General features: G+C 42.9%; 1 protein-coding gene across 1 annotated transcript in view; it reads left to right on the top strand.

The window, feature by feature from the left end:
- The window catches only part of CSMD2 (CUB and Sushi multiple domains 2), a 547,845-nt gene that overhangs the window by 510,432 nt on the left and 18,406 nt on the right, over positions 1 to 19,007 (top strand). Inside the window, exons 54-57 of the mRNA XM_054571941.1 lie at positions 3,067 to 3,240; positions 6,002 to 6,190; positions 14,788 to 14,961; positions 16,428 to 16,610. Of these exons, the coding sequence (XP_054427916.1) occupies positions 3,067 to 3,240; positions 6,002 to 6,190; positions 14,788 to 14,961; positions 16,428 to 16,610 (720 nt within the window). The remainder of the gene's footprint in view (positions 1 to 3,066; positions 3,241 to 6,001; positions 6,191 to 14,787; positions 14,962 to 16,427; positions 16,611 to 19,007) is intronic.

The following is a 19,007-nucleotide window of genomic DNA, read 5'->3' as shown; positions in this document are numbered from 1 at the left end:
TTGTTTTGTTCTTGTTTAGATTTTATATACAAGTGAAACCATATGGTACTTGTCTTTCTCCTCTTGACTTATTTCATTTAGCATACTACCCTCTAGATCCATTCATGTTGTCACAAATGGCAAGAATTCATTCTTTTTTATTGCTACGTAATGTTCCATGGCATTCATAGATATATAGAGAGAGAAAGGGTAAGGATGTTAAGGATATATATCACATCTTCTTTATCCATTCATCTATCAGTGGGTGTCTAGGTTGTTTCCATATGTCAATGCAGTTCCTATCAAAATACCAACATCATTCTTCTAGAAACCAGAACAAATAATCCTAAAATTTATAAAGACCCACAAAAGACCCCAACTAGCCAAAAAAATCTTGAGAAAGAAGAGCAAAGAGTTATCATGCGTCCTCATCTCAAACTATATTACAAAACTATAATAGTCAAAACGGTATGGTACTGGCACAGAACAGACACACAGCTCAATAGAACAGAATAGAGCCCAGAAATAAAACCTTGTTTATATGGTCAACTAGTCTATAATAAAGAAGGTAAAAATATACACTGGGAGTAATGACAGGATCTTCAACAAGTGATGTCGGATAAGCTGAACAAATACATCTTTTGTTTTCTAATAGAAGGCTTTCTTCTGTGTGGTAAGGCAAAGTTGCATGTCCTCCATTTTTTTTGTCTGTTTCTCTTTTGTCATTTAGTACCCTGAATTCTCTCCCTTTTGCTTCTTTTTCCCTGTGTTATCCAATCTTCAGAGGATATCTCTTCTCTATCTCTATCTCCCACCCCTTTCCCTCCTTCTCTCATTTCCTTTATTTACTTACCTTTCCTTTTTTCTAGAAGCAATGAGGAGAACCACACACACTTTTAGGTTCCTTCCCTGTGGTCATTGCATCCTGACATACGAGAATCCTTCAATTTGCTCACATTTAAGATGAATATCCTCTTTCTAGCAGTGATTTTAGATCAGTATTGGTCCTTCCCCTGCTTCTCTCTTTTCTTTCTATGCAGCCTTGCTCTCCACAAAGGCTTGCATCAGAAGCGTGAGAAATAGTTCTGCCTGAGTTTAGTGTTTATTTCTCTCCTTACATATAATTTAAAGTTTATAGCATTCTCTGTCTTCTAGTTACACTGCAGGCCCAGCCTTTCTACAGCTTTATTTGTTCTTCTTGTTAAACTGCATTTTTTAAAATTTAGGTGACCACCTTATTCTCAGCTGCCTGGAAGTAATTTGGAAAATTCTTCACTTTTTAACACTCCCTCAAGTCAGCCTTTATGTAAAGTGCAGGGTTTTGTTCTTAATTTTTATAAGGCCGGTTTTTGTTTTTAATTCTTTTTCTTCATGTGGCTTTTTGTGTATGAGAAAGAGCAGTAAAATCATGAAACTTACTCAAAAAGCAATCCATAAAAATAGGTCTTAATAGCTTCTAAAGTATCATGGCCATGGACAACAGTGTCGTGATTGCTGGGGGGAAGGGTTATATGGGGACTAAATGGTAATGGAAAAAAATACAATAAAGATTAAATTTAAAAAATAATAAAATAGTTTGACAAATCAAAAATAAAAAAAAATGTATTAAGTTTACTGAAAACAAGGCTGTCTATGTTCAGTTTGTCTTCCAGATGTGTATAAAGAAAATATATTTGGTTTCCTCCAGGAGGCAAAAATTCATATGCCTTCAGGAACTTGGCAGAGAACATGTGTGAATAGATTGGGTTATAAAGAATAGGGAATGATGAGGTCTAGAATTAAATGGAGAATGTCTGCCTGACCTAAAGATATTTTAGGCCTGGTCCATACTGAAAGGCTATGTAGTAAAGTATTTAGACAGGCAGACCCTGGACCTAGATTGCCTGAGCTCAAATCCTAGATTTATTACCCTATGTCATATGGTCGTATGACCTCAGGTGAGTTCGTTTATCTCACAGGGGCTCAGTTTTCTCATCTATAAAATGTAGATACTTCAAAGAGTATTATGAGGATTAAATAAATTACTACATATAAAATGGCCAGAAAAGGAAAAACTAAAATAAAGTGATTAGGACAATGCCTAATAGAGAAGTTGAGTAGATGCTGCTGTTGGCACTGTTGGTTTTGTTGTGACAATGACAACGGTGGTGGTGGTGGCAGAGGAGATGCGTGGCACAGAGGGCTCAGCGCAAGTGCCCTGGGACCAGGCCGGTGAGCACCAGGTCCCCTTCCTCTCCCCTACCGCGGGCTGAACAAGTTATAAAGTAAAGCAGAGCCATCAGTGGATGTCAGAACCTCACCTTTGTTACTAATAAAGGATGCATTGGAGACCATAGCTTAATATAGGAGCCAAACGGAGCCTGCTAAATAAACCCGCGTAGGGTGGGTTCACACACAATCAGAGGCAACACCACCCTGGCGGCAGTTGGGTGGGTGGGTGCCCCTTCATTTTTGGGGAGAGCACTGCCCTCTGGGCAGCTGGGTCCCTCGAGGAAGAGGCAGATAGGCCACTCAATGTTGCCTGGGGCAGCGTAGGTAAAAGGGCACAGAAAAAAGCCAGAAATTATACCAGTTGAACTCCATTCACATTAAAGAAGGGATTGCGCTCTCCTAACAACTCTGGCTCCTTGGGCTTGGCCTTGGCCACTAGCCTGGCAGGGTGACCAACTCCTCTGTCTGGGCTTGCTTAGCATGGACTCTGGCTCTGTCAAGATTGGCCCAGGAACTCAGATGGATCTAGATCAGCTGAGGGGAGTTATCAGTGTCTCTAGCAATGACGAGTGGAGAAGGGGAAGCCACAGGGACCAGAGGCAGGAAATGAGGCAGGACTGTGTCACTGGATGACTGGATGTCAAGGGAGAACCATAATCCAGGCCTAAGCTGTCCAAGCTATGGACACGCCTTCAACGAAGAAGCAATGCCCCCGTGAAGATTTCAGGAAATAGAGTTTTTGCAGCAGAAAAGACTAAAGTTAGACTTACAGCTGAATTTCACTGATGGGCATGAGACATACCAGGTGAGAGGAGGATGAACATTTTGGGGTGTGGAATAACAGGAGGGCTTACCAATCTCCTGTTTTGGTTACAGCCATTACCTGTGGACACCCAGGCAATCCAATCAATGGCCTCACTCAGGGCAACCAGTTTAACCTCAACGATGTGGTCAAGTTCGTTTGCAACCCTGGATATGTGTCTGAGGGCGCCACTAGGTCCCAGTGCCTGGCCAATGGGCAGTGGAGCGACATGCTGCCCACCTGCAGAAGTGAGTCGCCTTTTTTTCTCCCACTCCACCCCCAGTACCTCTGCCATCTGTGCTCCAGTGACCCACGAGCAGAAGCCATGGATTCAGTCCTGGCGTTATTTTGACTCAGGGAAGATGTGGGACAGAGAAGGACCACAAATGGGGACTTTCTCAACTCCTAGACACAGCCATGTAAAATTTCATCATTGGTTACATCAAAAAAGCAAACGAAGTTTCGTATGTCAAAATAGAAGTCAAAAATAGTATTTTTGTTTACATTTCATAAACCAATAGTTCATTATATAGAGCCCCATTCTTGATGAAAGAATAAGAGCAGAAGTGTTCAAATGGAGGCGGGGCGGGAGTGGGGGGGGGGAAGCAGACAGTCTAAGGGTTGGGTTGAAGGGGCAGAGGGAAGAGAAGAAACCAAGGACTCAAGGGTCAGATTCTACATAGACGACATTCCATCCCCAACTAGACTCTTTGGGAAATAGCTCCTAAAACTTTTGAAGGTCTGTCCACAGCAGTAAAGGGCAAGTGGAGCTGTCTGCCTCTTACCGAGAAAGGCCACGTCGGCTCAGTGATATTTAGGTGGAGAGTCAGAGCGAGCTGAACACAAGAGAGCCCAGCCCTGACGCTGACGCCGATCAGTTCCTCATGGTAATACAGGCTGAGATCCCCTGGGACTGTGCCTCCTCCTGGCAGTATCTGCAGACACATGGTGATTGGCTGTGCAATATGTCATAGCTCATCTATTACCGATACTATAGGACCAGAATTTTCAAACGATTTTTAAAAAATAAATTAAATTACCTTCACGACTAATCCTAAAATGACATCCCTTTCTAAACATTTCAAGATGCCATTCCGAATGAGAGAAGGTTCCACAGAACACAGGGGAAATTGCCAAGACCTTGTTTTGTGCCTTCCTACCAGCCATCTATGCAGGCAAGAGAAGTTGAGAACTGCTGCTTTGGGGTGCTCTCCCATGTTCCCTTCTCCCCAAGAACTGTGCTTCATCTCCCAACACAAGATGCAAATTCTCCTATACCTTCAGCTATACCCTCTCCTGCCCACAGCCACCGGCCTGGAAATCAGAGGGCAGGGGTATCATCCTTAGAAACCATGGCCTGCAGTCCTCCTTCCTTCTAGTCCATTCTCCACCCTGACAGAGTGACCTGTTTAAAATGCAAATCTGGTCGAGTCCCTTGCTGTTCCAGCTGCCTTCCCAGACTTCCCCCTGCCTTTGGGAGAGAATGCTCCCCTCCATTGGCTTACAGGGCCCGCGGGACCCCGCCCAGCTTCCTGTCCAGCTTCATGCTCCTTCACCTCATCTGCACCCCGCCTCGCTCTGCGTTGGGTTCCAACCAGACTGAACCTCTTCCATTTCCTCACACGTGCCCTGCGCCCTCACACCCGCAGGGCACTCCCAAGCAGCTTCCCCAAAGGAGGCCTTTCTCCTCTGTCCCCCCTCACCTCTCCCTCTTTGTCACCAAGAGCCGGTTGAAATGTTGCTTCTCCTGGGAAGCCTTTCCTGTTCCACCCCCTGCACTGGGCTTTCCTGGCCCAACCCCTGCTCTGATGCTCTGTGCTGTGCTTCTAGAACATTCTCTGCTGCCCCTATCAGAGCACTTATCACACAGCATAATTGCTTGTTTGTTCTTCTCTCCAGACCAGCATTTCTCAACAGGGGATGATTGTCCCCGTCCCCCTGCCCCAGCAGGGGACAGATGTCTGGAGACATTTTGGATTGTTACACTGGAGGATTTCTGTCGGCATCTGGTGGGTGGAGGCCAGGGACCCTGTTCAGCATCCTACAATGAACAGGACCACCCTGCCCCCAACAACAAAGAATTATCAGCCCAAATGTCCACAGTGCTGACATAGAGAAACTCTAGGTTGTAAATTCTGCGGTGGCCTCGCTGCCCAGCACAAGGCTTGGAGCTCAGAAAACCACAATGGATGTGAATGAAAAAATGCCTCTCACTCGTTCGGTGATGCCAGCCTCTCTGAGCCTCAGAGAGGCACATCAAAGCAAAAATACCTCATACTTTAAAAGCTTGTCAAAGCTTTAAAATACCTGCCCTGATGGCCTGAGATTCAGGCAAGATAATGAATGTGAAAGTGTTTTGAAAGCAAAACATTCATGAGTTATGAATGATACCGTCATTATTCTAAAACTGCACTCTGATTTTGAGTTAAGCTGCTTTGGAAACACTTTAACATTTAAAAGTCAAATGTAGCCCCCAGGACATTCATCTCTCCCTGGAATACTCATAAAAGTGATTAAAAAGGTTTCCAAAAGAGCCCGGCCCCTGTTCAAGTCAGCTCCGATGCATGGGTTTTACGACCGACAGGCTGTGCCGCGGGAGACCGCCTGTGCTGGGGTCAGGCACACGAGTCCAGGCAGCCGTGCGCTCCAGGGATTCAGTGTGCAAACACACCCCAGTCTAGGTGGATACTGTCTGCAGCAGATGTTTGTGCAAGGGAGCCCTGAGGAGGGAGAGGTAACCAGTCGGAAAGGAGGCAGGAAGGCTTCTCGAGTGGGGGAGGTCTTGCTGGACCCGCAAGTCTCTTAACCAGGCGATGAAGGGGCGGGGAGGAGTACCGACCTCAGGACCCGCTCACGCTCCCAGGCAGGATCTGCTTCGTGTTGCCTGTTTTGGTCTGGAAATGTTGCTGTACTGGGATTCTATGCCTGTTTGGGCTTCTGAGATCTCATTTCAAAGGATATGAATATGTATGCAATTAGCCTGCATCTAATTGTCCCATTCCATTGCAGTCATCAACTGTACAGACCCCGGGCACCAAGAAAACAGCGTTCGCCAAGTCCATGCCAGCGGCCCACACAGGTTCAGCTATGGCACCACAGTGTCTTACCAATGCAACCACGGCTTCTACCTCCTGGGCACCCCGGTGCTCAGCTGCCAGGGCGATGGCACGTGGGACCGTCCCCGCCCCCAGTGTCTCTGTAAGTAGAGGTCATCTACTCCAAATGATCACCTGTGCAGGCTGATGGGATGGTTCATGTCAGAGAACTGTCGTGTGTGTGTGTGCATGTGTGTGTGTGGCGCCACAGTGATGGTTGCTCTGGCTCCTCCTTGGATGTCAGAGCCCTTCTTGGGCCCCTGTTGGCTTAGTTGCCGTACCACTTCCCACACTCTCTGTCTTCCCAGCGCGAGGCCTGTTCCCTTGCCACTACTGCCACCAGCCTCTTCAGCCTTTGAGGTTCTCTTCCTCTAGAACTGGCCACCTGGCAGAACACTGTCTCCCACTGTCCTCCTTCCTCGTTTTTCTGGAAGGACAGCACAAGCCTTCCTTGAAGGCCAGGAGCAGGAATGCCGTGTGCCCGAGGCAGGCCGACCTGGATCTGAGTCCTGGCTTTGCCGCGCAACAAGCCGTGTGGTTTGAGAGAAGCCCATTGACCTCTCCGAGCCTCCGTTTCTTCATCTATAAAAATGACGCCGATCCCTTATCCCACAGGGTTACTAGATATTAAATAAAAAAATCCATAAAAGTGCCCACTATAGTATCTAGCACTCAATGAACTATAACTGCTTGAACTATTATTAGGAAAAAATTGGGGACAATATGCTTAAAAAAGAGGGAGATGGGGAAGTGCTCAGAATCTTGCAACCTGGTTACTAGCCTCATGGATCCTTACGAGAAAATCAGTCGCTTGGTATCTTGCTCTTCCCTCTCCTTCCTGAAGTTGAATCCTGTGACTTAGTCTCTCCCCAGTCTTCCTGGTAGCAGCGATAAAGATGCAGTCCAACGGGATTAATGGGCAGTGCACTGCAGCCACCCATCAGCCCACTTAGCTTGGTTGGATCACGTACATTTTGTAGCACCCACACCCGCCACCCCAGCCTGTAAGGCTCCATGTCCTGAGGCTCTAGGTCTGGTAAGAGACTGGGACAGCTCCTCACTACCCATCATTCTCTTGCCTGAGGACCTCAACCTGGCCACCCAGCTGCTTTTATGACTGATAAACTTGACTGACAAATTTGAGGGGTTGGAATTGGGCTGCCCCTGCTTACAGTGGTGCCCACTGAGGTTCAGAGCACTCGGCGGTTTCAGGTTAATGTTCTGATAAAAGGAAGCTTTTACCGTAATAAAATTACTCGTCTATATTAATTTCTTGCCAAAGCTTGTTTTAGCATATGTTAATATTGATACTGAATTAATTAATTAATATATAATTGCACTAATATAATTAGTGACCAGCTTCCTTTGGAAGATTTACTCCATTTGCATTTTTCCTTTTTAATGAAATATAATTCGCATGCCATAAAATTCACTCTTTCAAAGTCTATAATCGAATGATTTTAATGTTGTCACAAAGTTGTGCAATCATCACCACGATCTAATTCCAGGGCATTTTCATTACACGAAATGAAACCTTTTAGCGCTCACTTCCCATTCTCTGCCACTACTCTATCCACTTGTAATCATTCATCTACTTTCTGTCTATGAATGTGCCTATTCTGGACATTGAATATAACTGAAATTAGATATGTGGCCTTCTGAGACTGGCTTCTTTTACTTAGTATAAGGTTTTCAAAGTTCATTCATGTTGTAGCATTTATCAATTCTTCATTCCTTTTTATGGCCAAATACCATTCCATTGTATAGCTAGATCACATTTTGTTTATCCATTCCTTAGCTGATAGGCATTTGAACTGTTTCCACTTTTTCGCTCTTATGATTAATGCTGCTATAAACGTTTCTGTACAAGTTTTTCTGTGAACACATGTTGTCGGTTCTTTTGGATGTATACCTAGGATTGGAATTGCTGGGTCATATGGTAACTTTATTTTTAATGTTTGAAGATAACCGTTCTCCAAAGCGTCTGCACCATTTTACATTCTTACCAGCAGCATATGAGGGTCCCAGTTTCTCCACATTCTTACTTATACATTGTTCATCTTTTTCATTATAGCCATTCTAGTGGGTGTACAGTGGAATCTCGTTGTGGTTCTGATTTCCATTTCCCTAATGACTTACGTTGAGCTTCTTCTTGTGTGCCTATTGGCCATTATCTCTTCTTTAGAGAAATATCTATTCAAGTTCTTTGCCCATTTTTTAATAGAGTTGCTTGTTTTTGTATTGTTGAGTTTTAACAGTTCTTTATATATTCTGGATACTGTACTCCTACTTGCAAATACATGATTTGCTAACATTTTCTCCCATTTTGTGGATTATCTTTTCACTTTCTGAATAATGTCCTTTGATCCATGAAAGCTTTTTCCACTTTTAATGAAATCCATTTTTTTTTTACTTTTTATTTTGTTGCTTGTGCTTTCAGTGGAATGTTTAAGAAACCATTGCCTAATCCAATGTCACCAAGATCATGTCATCTGTGAATAGGCATAATATTACCTATTCCTTTCCAAACTGGATGCTTGTTACATCTTTTTCTTACCTAATTGCCTGGCTGGAACTTCCCATACACTGTTGAACAGAAGTGTCAAGCACAGACATTCTTGTCGTGTACCTGGTCGTGGGGTGAAAGCTTTCCAGTCTTTAATCATTAGGCGTGATGTCAGTTGTGGGTTTTTCATAGATTCCCTTGGTCATCTTGAGGGAAGTTCCCTTTTATTCCTAACCTGTTAAACATTTTCATCACAAAAGCATGCTGGATTGTTGTCAAATGATTTTTCTGAATCTATTGGGATCATAATCTGGGGATTTTTTTCCCCCTCATTCCATTAATATGGTGTATTATACTGATTGATTTCTCATATGTTGAACTACTCTTGTGTTCCCAGAACAAATCGCACTTGGTCATGGTGTATAACCCTTTTATCATGCTGCTAGATTTGGTTTGCTAACATTTTACTGAGGATTTTTACAACTATGTTCATAAAGGATATTGGTCTGTAGTTTTCCTTCCTTGTGATGTCTTTGGCTTTGGGTAATGCATACATTGTAGAATGAGTTTGAAAATTTCTCTGTTCTAGTTTTAAGAATAGTTTGAAAAAAAATTGGTGTTATATCTTCTTTTAAAATTTGATAGAATTACAGCAGTGAAGTCAACTGGTCCCGGGCTTTGATAAAAGTTTTTGATTATTGATTGATTTTTATTCATTTGTTATAATTCTATTTAGATATTTCATTTCTTCTTGAGTCAGTTTTGGTAGTTTGTGTGTTTCTAGGAATTTTTGTCCATTTCATCATGGTTATTTATTTGTTGGCATACAACTGTTTATGTTCATAATATTCTCCTGTAATACTTTTTATTTCTCCAAGGTTTGCTGGTAGTAATATTCCCATGTTTATTCCTGATTTTAGTAATTTTTATTTCTCTTTCTCTCTCTCATCAATCTAGCCACACATTTGTCAATTGTGTTGATCTTTTCAAACAACAAACTTTTGGTTTTATTTTCTCTACTGCTTTTCTATTTTCTATTTCACTTATCTCTTTATTATTTCCTTTCTTCTGTTTGCTTCGGGTTTAGTTTTCTCCTCCTTTCCTAGTTTTTTAAGGAGGAAGTTTAGGTTTTGGATTTGAGATCTTTTTAATGTAGGCATTTACAGCTATACATTTTCTTCTGAACACTGCTTTCTCTGCATCTCATAAGCGCTGGTATATTATTTCTTCATTTTTCTTCACCTCGAAGTATTTTCTGATTTCTTCTTTAACCTATTTAGGAGTTATAGGTTAAACCTATTTAGGTTATTTAGGAGTCTGTTGTTTAATTTCCATATATTTGTGAATTTTCCAAATTTCTGCATGTTACTGATTTCTAATTTATTGCATTGTAGTTGGAGAATTATACTCTGTATGATTTCAATCTTTTCCAATTTTATAGCTACTTATTTTAAGGTCTAACATTGAGTCTCTCCTAGAGAATGTTCCTTGTACACTTGAGAGAAGTGTGAATTCTGCTGTTCCTGAGCAGAGCGTTTTATAGGATTGTTAAATCTAGTTGGCTTAAAGTCTTATTCATTATATTTCCTTATTGATCTTCTGTCTGGACGTTCTATCTATAATTTAAAGTGCGATGTTGAAATTTCATACTGTAATTGTTGATTTGTCTATTTCTCCTTTCAATTCTGTTAACATTTTGCTCCGTGTTGTTGGTGGATCTATTGTTAGGTGCACAATGTTTATAGTTATTGTATCTTCTTAACTGGTTGACCCTTTTCTCATTATAAAATGTCTTCCTTCTATTTAGTAACAACTTTTTGTCTTAAAGTTTATCTTGTCTGATATTGGGGTAGCCACCCAGCTCTTTTTTGGTTATTGTATGCATGATATATCTTTTCCATGTTTTACTTTCAATCTATTTGTGTCTTTGAATCAAAGGTGTGTCTATTTTAGATGGTATAGTTGGGTCATACTTTTATGCATTTTTCTAATAACTGGATTTCATGTGTTTAACTCACATTTAATGTGATCACTGATAAGTAAGCACATGGAAACAGGGATCATGTGGAGAACAATCATGATGCCTCAGTTAACAGCAAGAACCAAGTCATTGCAGAAGGGAGTCAGTTATAGTGCTTTATGAGTGAGTTCTCTTGGAATCAGCCTACCTGGTGTGAAGAACTAATTCTACCATTGAATAGCTCTGTGATCTTGGGCAAGTTACTTTTCCTCATCATGCCTCATTTTTCTCCTCAGCGAGATGGAGATAAAAAATGGTGCTTACCTCACAGGGTTGTCTTAGAAAATAAATAATGTAATGCTTGCAACTCAATCTGTCAGTTATCTATTGCTGCGTAACAAGTCATATCAAAACTTAGTGGCTTAAAATAGCAGCTGCTTTTGTCTGCTCCCAAGTAGGTCAGGAATTCAGGTAGGGCTTAGCAGGTGTATTAGTTGGCTTCACCAGAGAAATAGAACCAATAACGTATCTACATACAAAATAAGGAATTGACTCACACAATTATTAGAAGTTAATTAGAAGTTCCAAGCTCTGCATTTGGCCAGCTGGAGACCAAAGAGAGAGCAGATGGCATAGTTTCATTCTGCATTCATAAGCCTAAGAAGCAGGAGAGTCAATAGTGTAAATTCCAGCCCCAGCCTAAGTCCAATGGCAGAAGAAAACTGATGTTGCACTCAAAGACAGACAGGCAGAGAGAGAGAGAAATCTCTCTTACTCAGCCTTCTGTTCTATTCAGGCCTTCAAGAGATGGGATGAGGCCCACCCACACTGGGGAGAGCCATCTTCTTTACTCAGTCTACCTCTTCACATGTTAATCTCATTAAGAACCGTACCGACAGAATAATGTTTGACCAACTATCTGGGCATTCTTCCAACTATCTGGGCATTCTTCTGGCCCAGTCAAGCTGACACAAAATAACCATTGCAGCAAGGATAGCTCATCGGTGCCCGGTGCAGCTCAGCGAGGACTGGAGGACCCAAGATGGCCTGCCTGAGCCCTTGGGACCACCTGTTCTCCATGTGGCATCTATGTGACCACTCTAGCAGGGTAACCTGGTCATCTTTACTTGAAGGCTGAGTTCCTAGAGCAAAAGAGGAAGTTACAAAATTTTTTTTTACGGTGTTATTTATTTAAAAAGTAATTCTCAATGGCCTTTCCCTTTGGGTTGTTTTCTATACAAATCAGTTATTTTATATATTTCCTTTCTTTGATAAATAGCAAAGTATTTGCCTTTCTGGTTTTTCAGTTTGGTACCTTTATTAGTATCAAAAACAAGTTAGGTCTAGACTGATATTAAAATGAAACGTGCCCATCTGCCCAATTCTCGAACAAAAGCCAAAAGATAGAACAGATAAATTTCAAACTTGGGTTATGTCAAAAAATATGGCTCTCCTATATTCCCTAGAAGCATATATAAGAGAACAGAGACCCTTCAAAAATTACATTATAAACACAAACACATGCTCAAACTCTTACCGTAAGTTTTCTTCTCCCAGGAAACTTCTACACATCTACCCCTTACCTCATTTTTTATGTAGCTGTTAGGTAAACCTCTTGATACACAAGACTTCTTTTAGCCCTGTAAATCTGTGTTTAGTTTTCTTCCCTTCCTTGTATTTTCCAGGTCAATAGCTGCAGAGTACAGTATAATACTGTCCTTAGCCACACTTGGAACAATAGTGCAGGGAAACAAATTCCTTTCAAGATTATCTCCTCTATTTTGATTTTAACAAGGAACCCCAAAACGTTATACTACATGTAATGGGCTTGAAACAGATTAGGAGCAGAAAGATCTGAGTCTAGAATTCTTATTTATGAGGCAGAACAGACCCTTCCCAATACCTCCTTTTTGCTCATCCTCTGCCATTCTTTCTCCCCACCCCTTCCTAACAACCAAATTACAAGATTGTATAAGGCCAGAGCTCAGAATCCCCAAAACCTCATTCTACCACATTGTGCTAATCAAAGTCATAAGACCAACCCAGATTCAAGGGGAAGGGAAATAATAGACTCTACCTTTTAGAATGGGAATAATTGTGATGACCATCTTTGCAGACGGTGTACCACAGTCAGCCCTTTGGAAACCGTAATTCATATTCTTCCCACACACAACATACAATCCCTCACCATCAAGACCTCCAAAATCACATTCATTTTATTTTAGTTATCTGTTGTGTAACACGTCACCCCAAAGTGTAGTGGCTTAATGTAACCACCATTTTCTTTCTTATAATTGGCAGAGTTTAATGAAGACACTGCATCTGTACTTCACATGTTACTGGCTATTGTGACTTGACTGGGACTAGATCTAAGATGGTCTCACTCACGTCAGGGAACTTGGTTTTGACTGTCAACTGGGGTATTGACGATTGCTCTCCACATGGTCCTTACCTCCATGTGACTTCTTATCATTCAGTAGCCTATGCCAGACTTCCTTTCATGATGGCAATAGTATTCCAAGAAAATAAGGACAGAAGCTGCCAGGCCTCTTAGGCCACAACCAGTCAAATGTTATTTGTACCACATTCCAGTGGTCAAAGCAAGTTGCAAGGCCAGTTCAGATTCAAAGAGGAAGGGAAACAGACTCCATGCCTTGATGGGAAGAATTGTTAGCAATAGCCTCTGCAGATAATCTACCACAAGCACTTGGAAGAGTGTTTGACATATATTAAGACCACAGTGAAAAGTGGAGATACTCAAGACCTATTCATGCCCTTCTTGTGCCTGGCCAAAATTCCACCTTCAGGGACAGCAACTGAGATTTTATCCCTTTGGTCACCTCTCCTGGTCCCTATCATTTCTGGGTACAAGCAATGACTACAAGTATCTCTTACCATACCCCAAGGCTTAATCGATCCAAGTCATTATCATCTCTTCTTAAACTTCAGCACCCCCCTCATTCTTGCCCCACTCTGGAATGTTCTCCACAAGTATCCAGAATGATCTGGTTAAAATATATATCAGATCACATCACTCCAGTGGCATCCCTTCATGCTTATAATAAAATCCAAATTCTGCGCCATTCTCTGGCTCCTAGCAACCTCTCTACCCCTGTCTTCTTGCATCCTTTCCTTGCCCTTTCTATTCCAGCAGCTCTGACTTTCTTGCTGTTCCTCACACACACCAAGTTCATTCTTGCCTCTAGGCCTTTATGCCTGATGTTCCTTCCCTCAGAATGCTCTTCACTCAGACATTGCATGGCTGGCCTCGTCACATCACTCAAATCACTGTTCAAAGTCACCTCCAAAGAGACCTCTTCCCTGACCACCCTGCTCAAAAAAGTCCCACCCCTGACACCCTTTTCCTGACACAGCTTTATTTTTCTTCATAGCACCTCCAAGAATTACCTGTTTATTTTGCTATGTATAGTCTCTCTTCCCCACAAGAATATGAGCACCACAAGAGCATGGACTTTGTTCTCCCAAACACTTAAAACAGTGTCTGGCACCCAGTAGGCAGGCACTCAAGAATTATGTGTTGAGTAAGGGAAAGAACCTGAGGTCAACCTGCGGCAAGAGCAATGGGCAGGCAAAGCACCGTGACCGTGACAGCATCACCAGGCCCTGGCCTGTACACTTCATCCCTAATCTCATCACTGGTTTCCACAGTTACATTTTGATGTTTCAGGAAATAGAACTTGCAGATTTAGGGTGCCAAGTTTAGGACAATGGATGTGGGCAACTATAAGATGCAGCCGGGAAAGGACTATAACTGGCCCTCATTCTGAAACCTGTGGCCCATGCAGACGGTCCTAAGATCACCACTGCCTGTTTTGTCTTATGTATACTGTGCGGCGCACCTTTGAGCCAGAGACATCCTGGGTATGTCCTACAGGAGTGAGGGAATAGGGAGAGGAGATCACAAGAAGCAAGAGAGAAAAGAAACAAGTAGGATTGCATACCTACTACCTGCTGAGCAATTTCACACACATTATCTCTGCAGCTCTTCAAACAAAGGTATTACTCTTCATTTCACTGACATGGAAACTGTACAGCGAGATGAGTAGGCATTGTCTGCCAGTGTCAGGTGGGTGTGCCAGCAGGAAGTTTGCTGTAGTAGATACCCACGGTTTCTCTTCCTCATTGCCTGTTACCACAAAAAATCCTAGTATGTGTCCTATGATGACAGTCTGTCCTTGAGCAGAATTACTAAGATGTTTGCTCTTCCCCACAGTGGTGTCCTGTGGCCATCCCAGCTCCCCACCCCATTCCCAGATGTCTGGGGACAACTATACTGTGGGAGCGGTCGTGCGTTACAGTTGCACCGGCAAGCAGATTCTGGTGGGAAACGCCACCCGCATGTGTGGGCTGGACGGGCACTGGACAGGCTCCCTGCCCCACTGCTCAGGTATGGGGCCTGGCAAGGGGGCGGGGTCCCAAGGGAACACTTGGCTAACAGGAGGTGGACGAGCTCCCACACATGATTGTGATAGAAGGACAGGAGGAAGGCCTTTCAAACCCCCGTCTCATCCTTAATAGGCAAAGAGAGCATGGCTCTCAGAGGTCCCAGCTGGACTTCCGCCCGTGATGACCTGAGCCCAGCTTTGTGCCCTCGGTCAGCTCTGGCCAAGTTCATGCAGCCAAGAGATTGCAAACTAGGGAAGATACAGCTGTTCTTGCAGTTTGAGATTCCCAGATGATTCTGTCACCCAAAATTTAGGGCATTTCCAGAATACAGAACCAGATACTAGTTAGGTCTCCCCAAAGAGGAGAAATTCTCAAAGCACTGGCCACTGTTTCAAAGGGCTCTTGGCTGCCCAGGACTATCTTAGACACATCACTCTATTACCCCCCCCAGGACGTTGGCCCCCCGTCTCTATAAGTCTTCTTGTGCAGTTACCATTTATTCCTTAATTTTCCTCTTCCTTCCTCATACCAACCATGGCCTATTCTGATCCGATGATGTCTCTTGCACATCTCTGTAGAATGAGATATGTTGGCTTCTATAAACTATAAATCTTATAGTTTTGTCTCCTATTCTCTACCCTCCTCCACCTCTTGGGTAGGTTTGTATAATATCAGAACCCAGGTAAATGCAGGAATGTAGCAGGATGCAGGGTCCAAAGAAAGAATAAGATGAGAGGTTCTAAAACGTTTAATCCAAAGCTCACCTGTGCTGTGTAACTTGTGAATAGGAAATTCTCGGTTGAAGGATCAAGATTCAGTCTGGACTGTGGAGAAGGTGAAGCTATGCTAGGAGTTCGGACTTTACCCTATAGACAGTGGGAAGCCAGTGGAGATGTTTCAGCAGGAGAGAAACAAGAGCAGATGATAGGTGATTGTTCATTGTTAAGATTGAAGATAGATGGAAGGTGAATTAGAGGGAGGGTTGAAGAGGAAGAGACATTCATTGGAAGGCTTTTGTAATAGTTCAGGCAAGAGAATGCTGAGAGTGAACTGAGACAGTGGAACTAGGAACTCTGGAATCAGCAGATATTGGTGGAAAAGAGGTACAGGTGAGAAGGAGGAGATGGGGCCAGCCTGGACCCCTGACCCTCCACACTGGCACAGGCCAAGGGGCGAAGAAGGCAGGATCCACCAAAGAGCCTTCCCTCTACCTCCTTTCTTCCCTTGCTGCGTGGTCTCCAGGGATTTACCCATGACCTCAGACCTTTCTGTTCTTTGACCACTTAGTAGTAAGGTAGAAGAAGCCTGTTCAGGTAACTTGGGATGGACACAGCGCGTGTTCACCCCCCTCATTCATGGGGCCCACTGCCTCCCCTTAACCACGGCCCAATAGCTTTCCCTCCCAACTCCACTCTCCTTTGTCTTCCACGCCAAAAACAGCACTGTGTGTTGGGTTCTGGTCCTTAGGCACCAGCACGGGACTCTGTGGTGACCCTGGGATCCCAGCACACGGAATCCGTTTGGGGGATAGCTTTGCCCCAGGAAGTCTGATGCGCTTCAGCTGTGAAGCTGGCCACGTGCTCCGGGGATCATCAGAACGGACCTGTCAGACCGACGGCTCGTGGAGCGGGACGCAGCCTGAGTGTGGAGGTAATGTATGTGACCTTCTGCTTTTCCCCTTTGCCTGCCCTTGTTTTCCCACTGCAAGCACCTGCTCTCACCCTCGCAGAGCAAACCCGTAGCCCCGTTTGAATCCTTGGCCTGTGGATAGCGGACATAAACAGATGGTTCACATTCATGCCCATTAGTAGTCTTAAGACAAACACTTTCCACCCTCTCCAAAGAAGAGAAAAGACCAGAATAAACCAAGTTTAGCACATTTATTCACTTATTTCCCATACAGTTTCATTCAACAATTGTGTGTCAAATACTCATGAGCAGGGACACAAGATGATGAAGACAGGCACACATTGCCCTTCCAGAGCTTACAGTTGAAGGGAAGAGACTGTGTTAAACAAGCATCCAAAGTGCCAAAAGAAATAGAAATCCAAAATTTAAAAACGCTTTAAAAGTAATATAAACTTAATATTGTTTCTTGAGGTAGCCCTGGTGGGACCAATGATATTTCTCCACACACTCCTAAATTTCTGAAAAAACTCTTTTTTAAAACCTCTTCTCCCAAAGTCCAACTTTTTACAGCTGCTCCCCCAGTCCCAGTGTCTCTAAAACACAGCCTGCAGAGCACTCTCCTAGTTAGGAAGCAGTTTAACAGCTGAAAGTAAGGTTGACTGAGGAGATGTTGGAAGAGAAAGGAGATGATATAAAATCAGCCAGCCAGGGAGGCATGGGAATAGAATAAGGAACTACATAATTGCCAGGGAGCACCAAGGGCTCACTTACGGAAAAAGGCCATTAATTTAAAGTGAGCATAGTCAGCACTGGTCTGGGGTTCTGTTCAACTACATATTGCTACAGAGGTACAGGCGCAGTGCAGGAGAAGCATTAGGTGTAGGGTTTGGGTTTTATCAGGCAACTAAGGCATCAGCAGAAGGTGGGGAGGAAGATGAGGGTATATGCCAAGCGGTGATTATTGTTGATCTTGGCGTCTAAGCTGGGGAAGGGGAAGCATGTTTATGGGTAGAATAAGAGGCAGTGAAAAAAAACGGTGTGATCAATGGATTATAGGTCCCAAAAGGACCCAGAAATCACCAGAGAATGAATCCCAGAGGCAGTGAGCTACAGAGATAAGAGACAGCAGTTGGAGAGCAGGCTGCCTGAAGCTGAGATTCTGCAGAGCCCAGGGAGGAGCTCTGGCCAAGGTCAGAGGACACCTGCCCAGGACACGAGACAAATGGAGTTGGTGCCCTCGCACTTCTCTGCCGAAGGCCTGCCTTTCTGGAGAGCAAAGTTGGTTTCTATGGGATTTTTTTAGACATAGTAAGAAAGGTTTTTGGTAGTCAGAGAGTGTATTATTAAGCAGAGACTTTAATATATTCTCAAATATGCACTGTGACCCAGATCCCCTTCCGTGCCACCCAGATCCCCTTCCATGCCACTCAGATCCCAGGATGGAGTTAGTCAACGTGTCAGGAGTATTCAGGGAACAGGAAGTCACTGGCTAAGAGTTTGGACATGGAAGGGAATGTTGAATGAGTGGATGTAACACGCACACAGCTCTGTATGATGTCCCCTGACGAGCTTCCAGTTGCCCTTCAAGGCTCTACTCACATTCATATCTCTAGCCCCAACATGCACCCTTATTAGTGCTTTTCTTTCCATCAAGTATAACGCTTATTATATCATATTTTAATTCACCTGTACATAGGTAGTTTCTTAAGATATACTGAGCTCCTTAAGGGCAGAGGACATAACTTGCTCATCACTGAATTCCTAGGTTGTAGGCAGCACAAATACTTGTTGAATATGTGGATGGTATGGCCTATCTGTTGTGCTAATTATATAGGAATCTGTAGATTTGACTTCGGGGCCACATAAATGTTGTACATACTTACAAAATAAAATTAAATCAAAGATTAGAATCAAGTCATCTCTAAATATCAAAATCAAAATGGAAACTAATGAATTTCACTGTGTATCAAGTTGTAATTTAATAACTGAGAGAATTATTTCAACTGACTTGAAAAAAAATGAAATCTGACTATAGTATGTGTGTGTGTGTGTGTGTGTGTGTGTGTATACACATATATATATCCCAAGGACAAAAAGAAATGCAATGAAATCTTGACCTGTTTGTAGCAATCATATTGTTAAATATTAATATTGGTATTACTATTCTGAAACTATTACATATATAGTAATATATAATATATATTATGGTATTATATATGTAATAATAAATATATAATATATAATAAAACAAATTAAAGTTATTGTCATTAAGAATCAAAATATTCAGCATAAAAGTGATGTAATATAAATTTTTTTAAGTTAAGGAAAACTCTTAATCCTAAATGTAGATTGGTAATATCAGTATAAATTCATAGAGTATTTTCGGTTTGGAACGTTATTTTCTCAGCTGTGCCCACT

The sequence above is a fragment of the Pteronotus mesoamericanus genome, unplaced genomic scaffold, assembly GCF_021234165.1.
Source record: "Pteronotus mesoamericanus isolate MK-2021 breed Mesoamerican mustached bat unplaced genomic scaffold, CSHL_Meso_final contig_221, whole genome shotgun sequence".
Taxonomy (NCBI): Eukaryota; Metazoa; Chordata; class Mammalia; order Chiroptera; family Mormoopidae; genus Pteronotus; species Pteronotus mesoamericanus.
The sequence above is the reverse complement of the archived record's forward strand: the minus strand, read 5'-3'. Positions and strand labels throughout refer to the sequence as shown.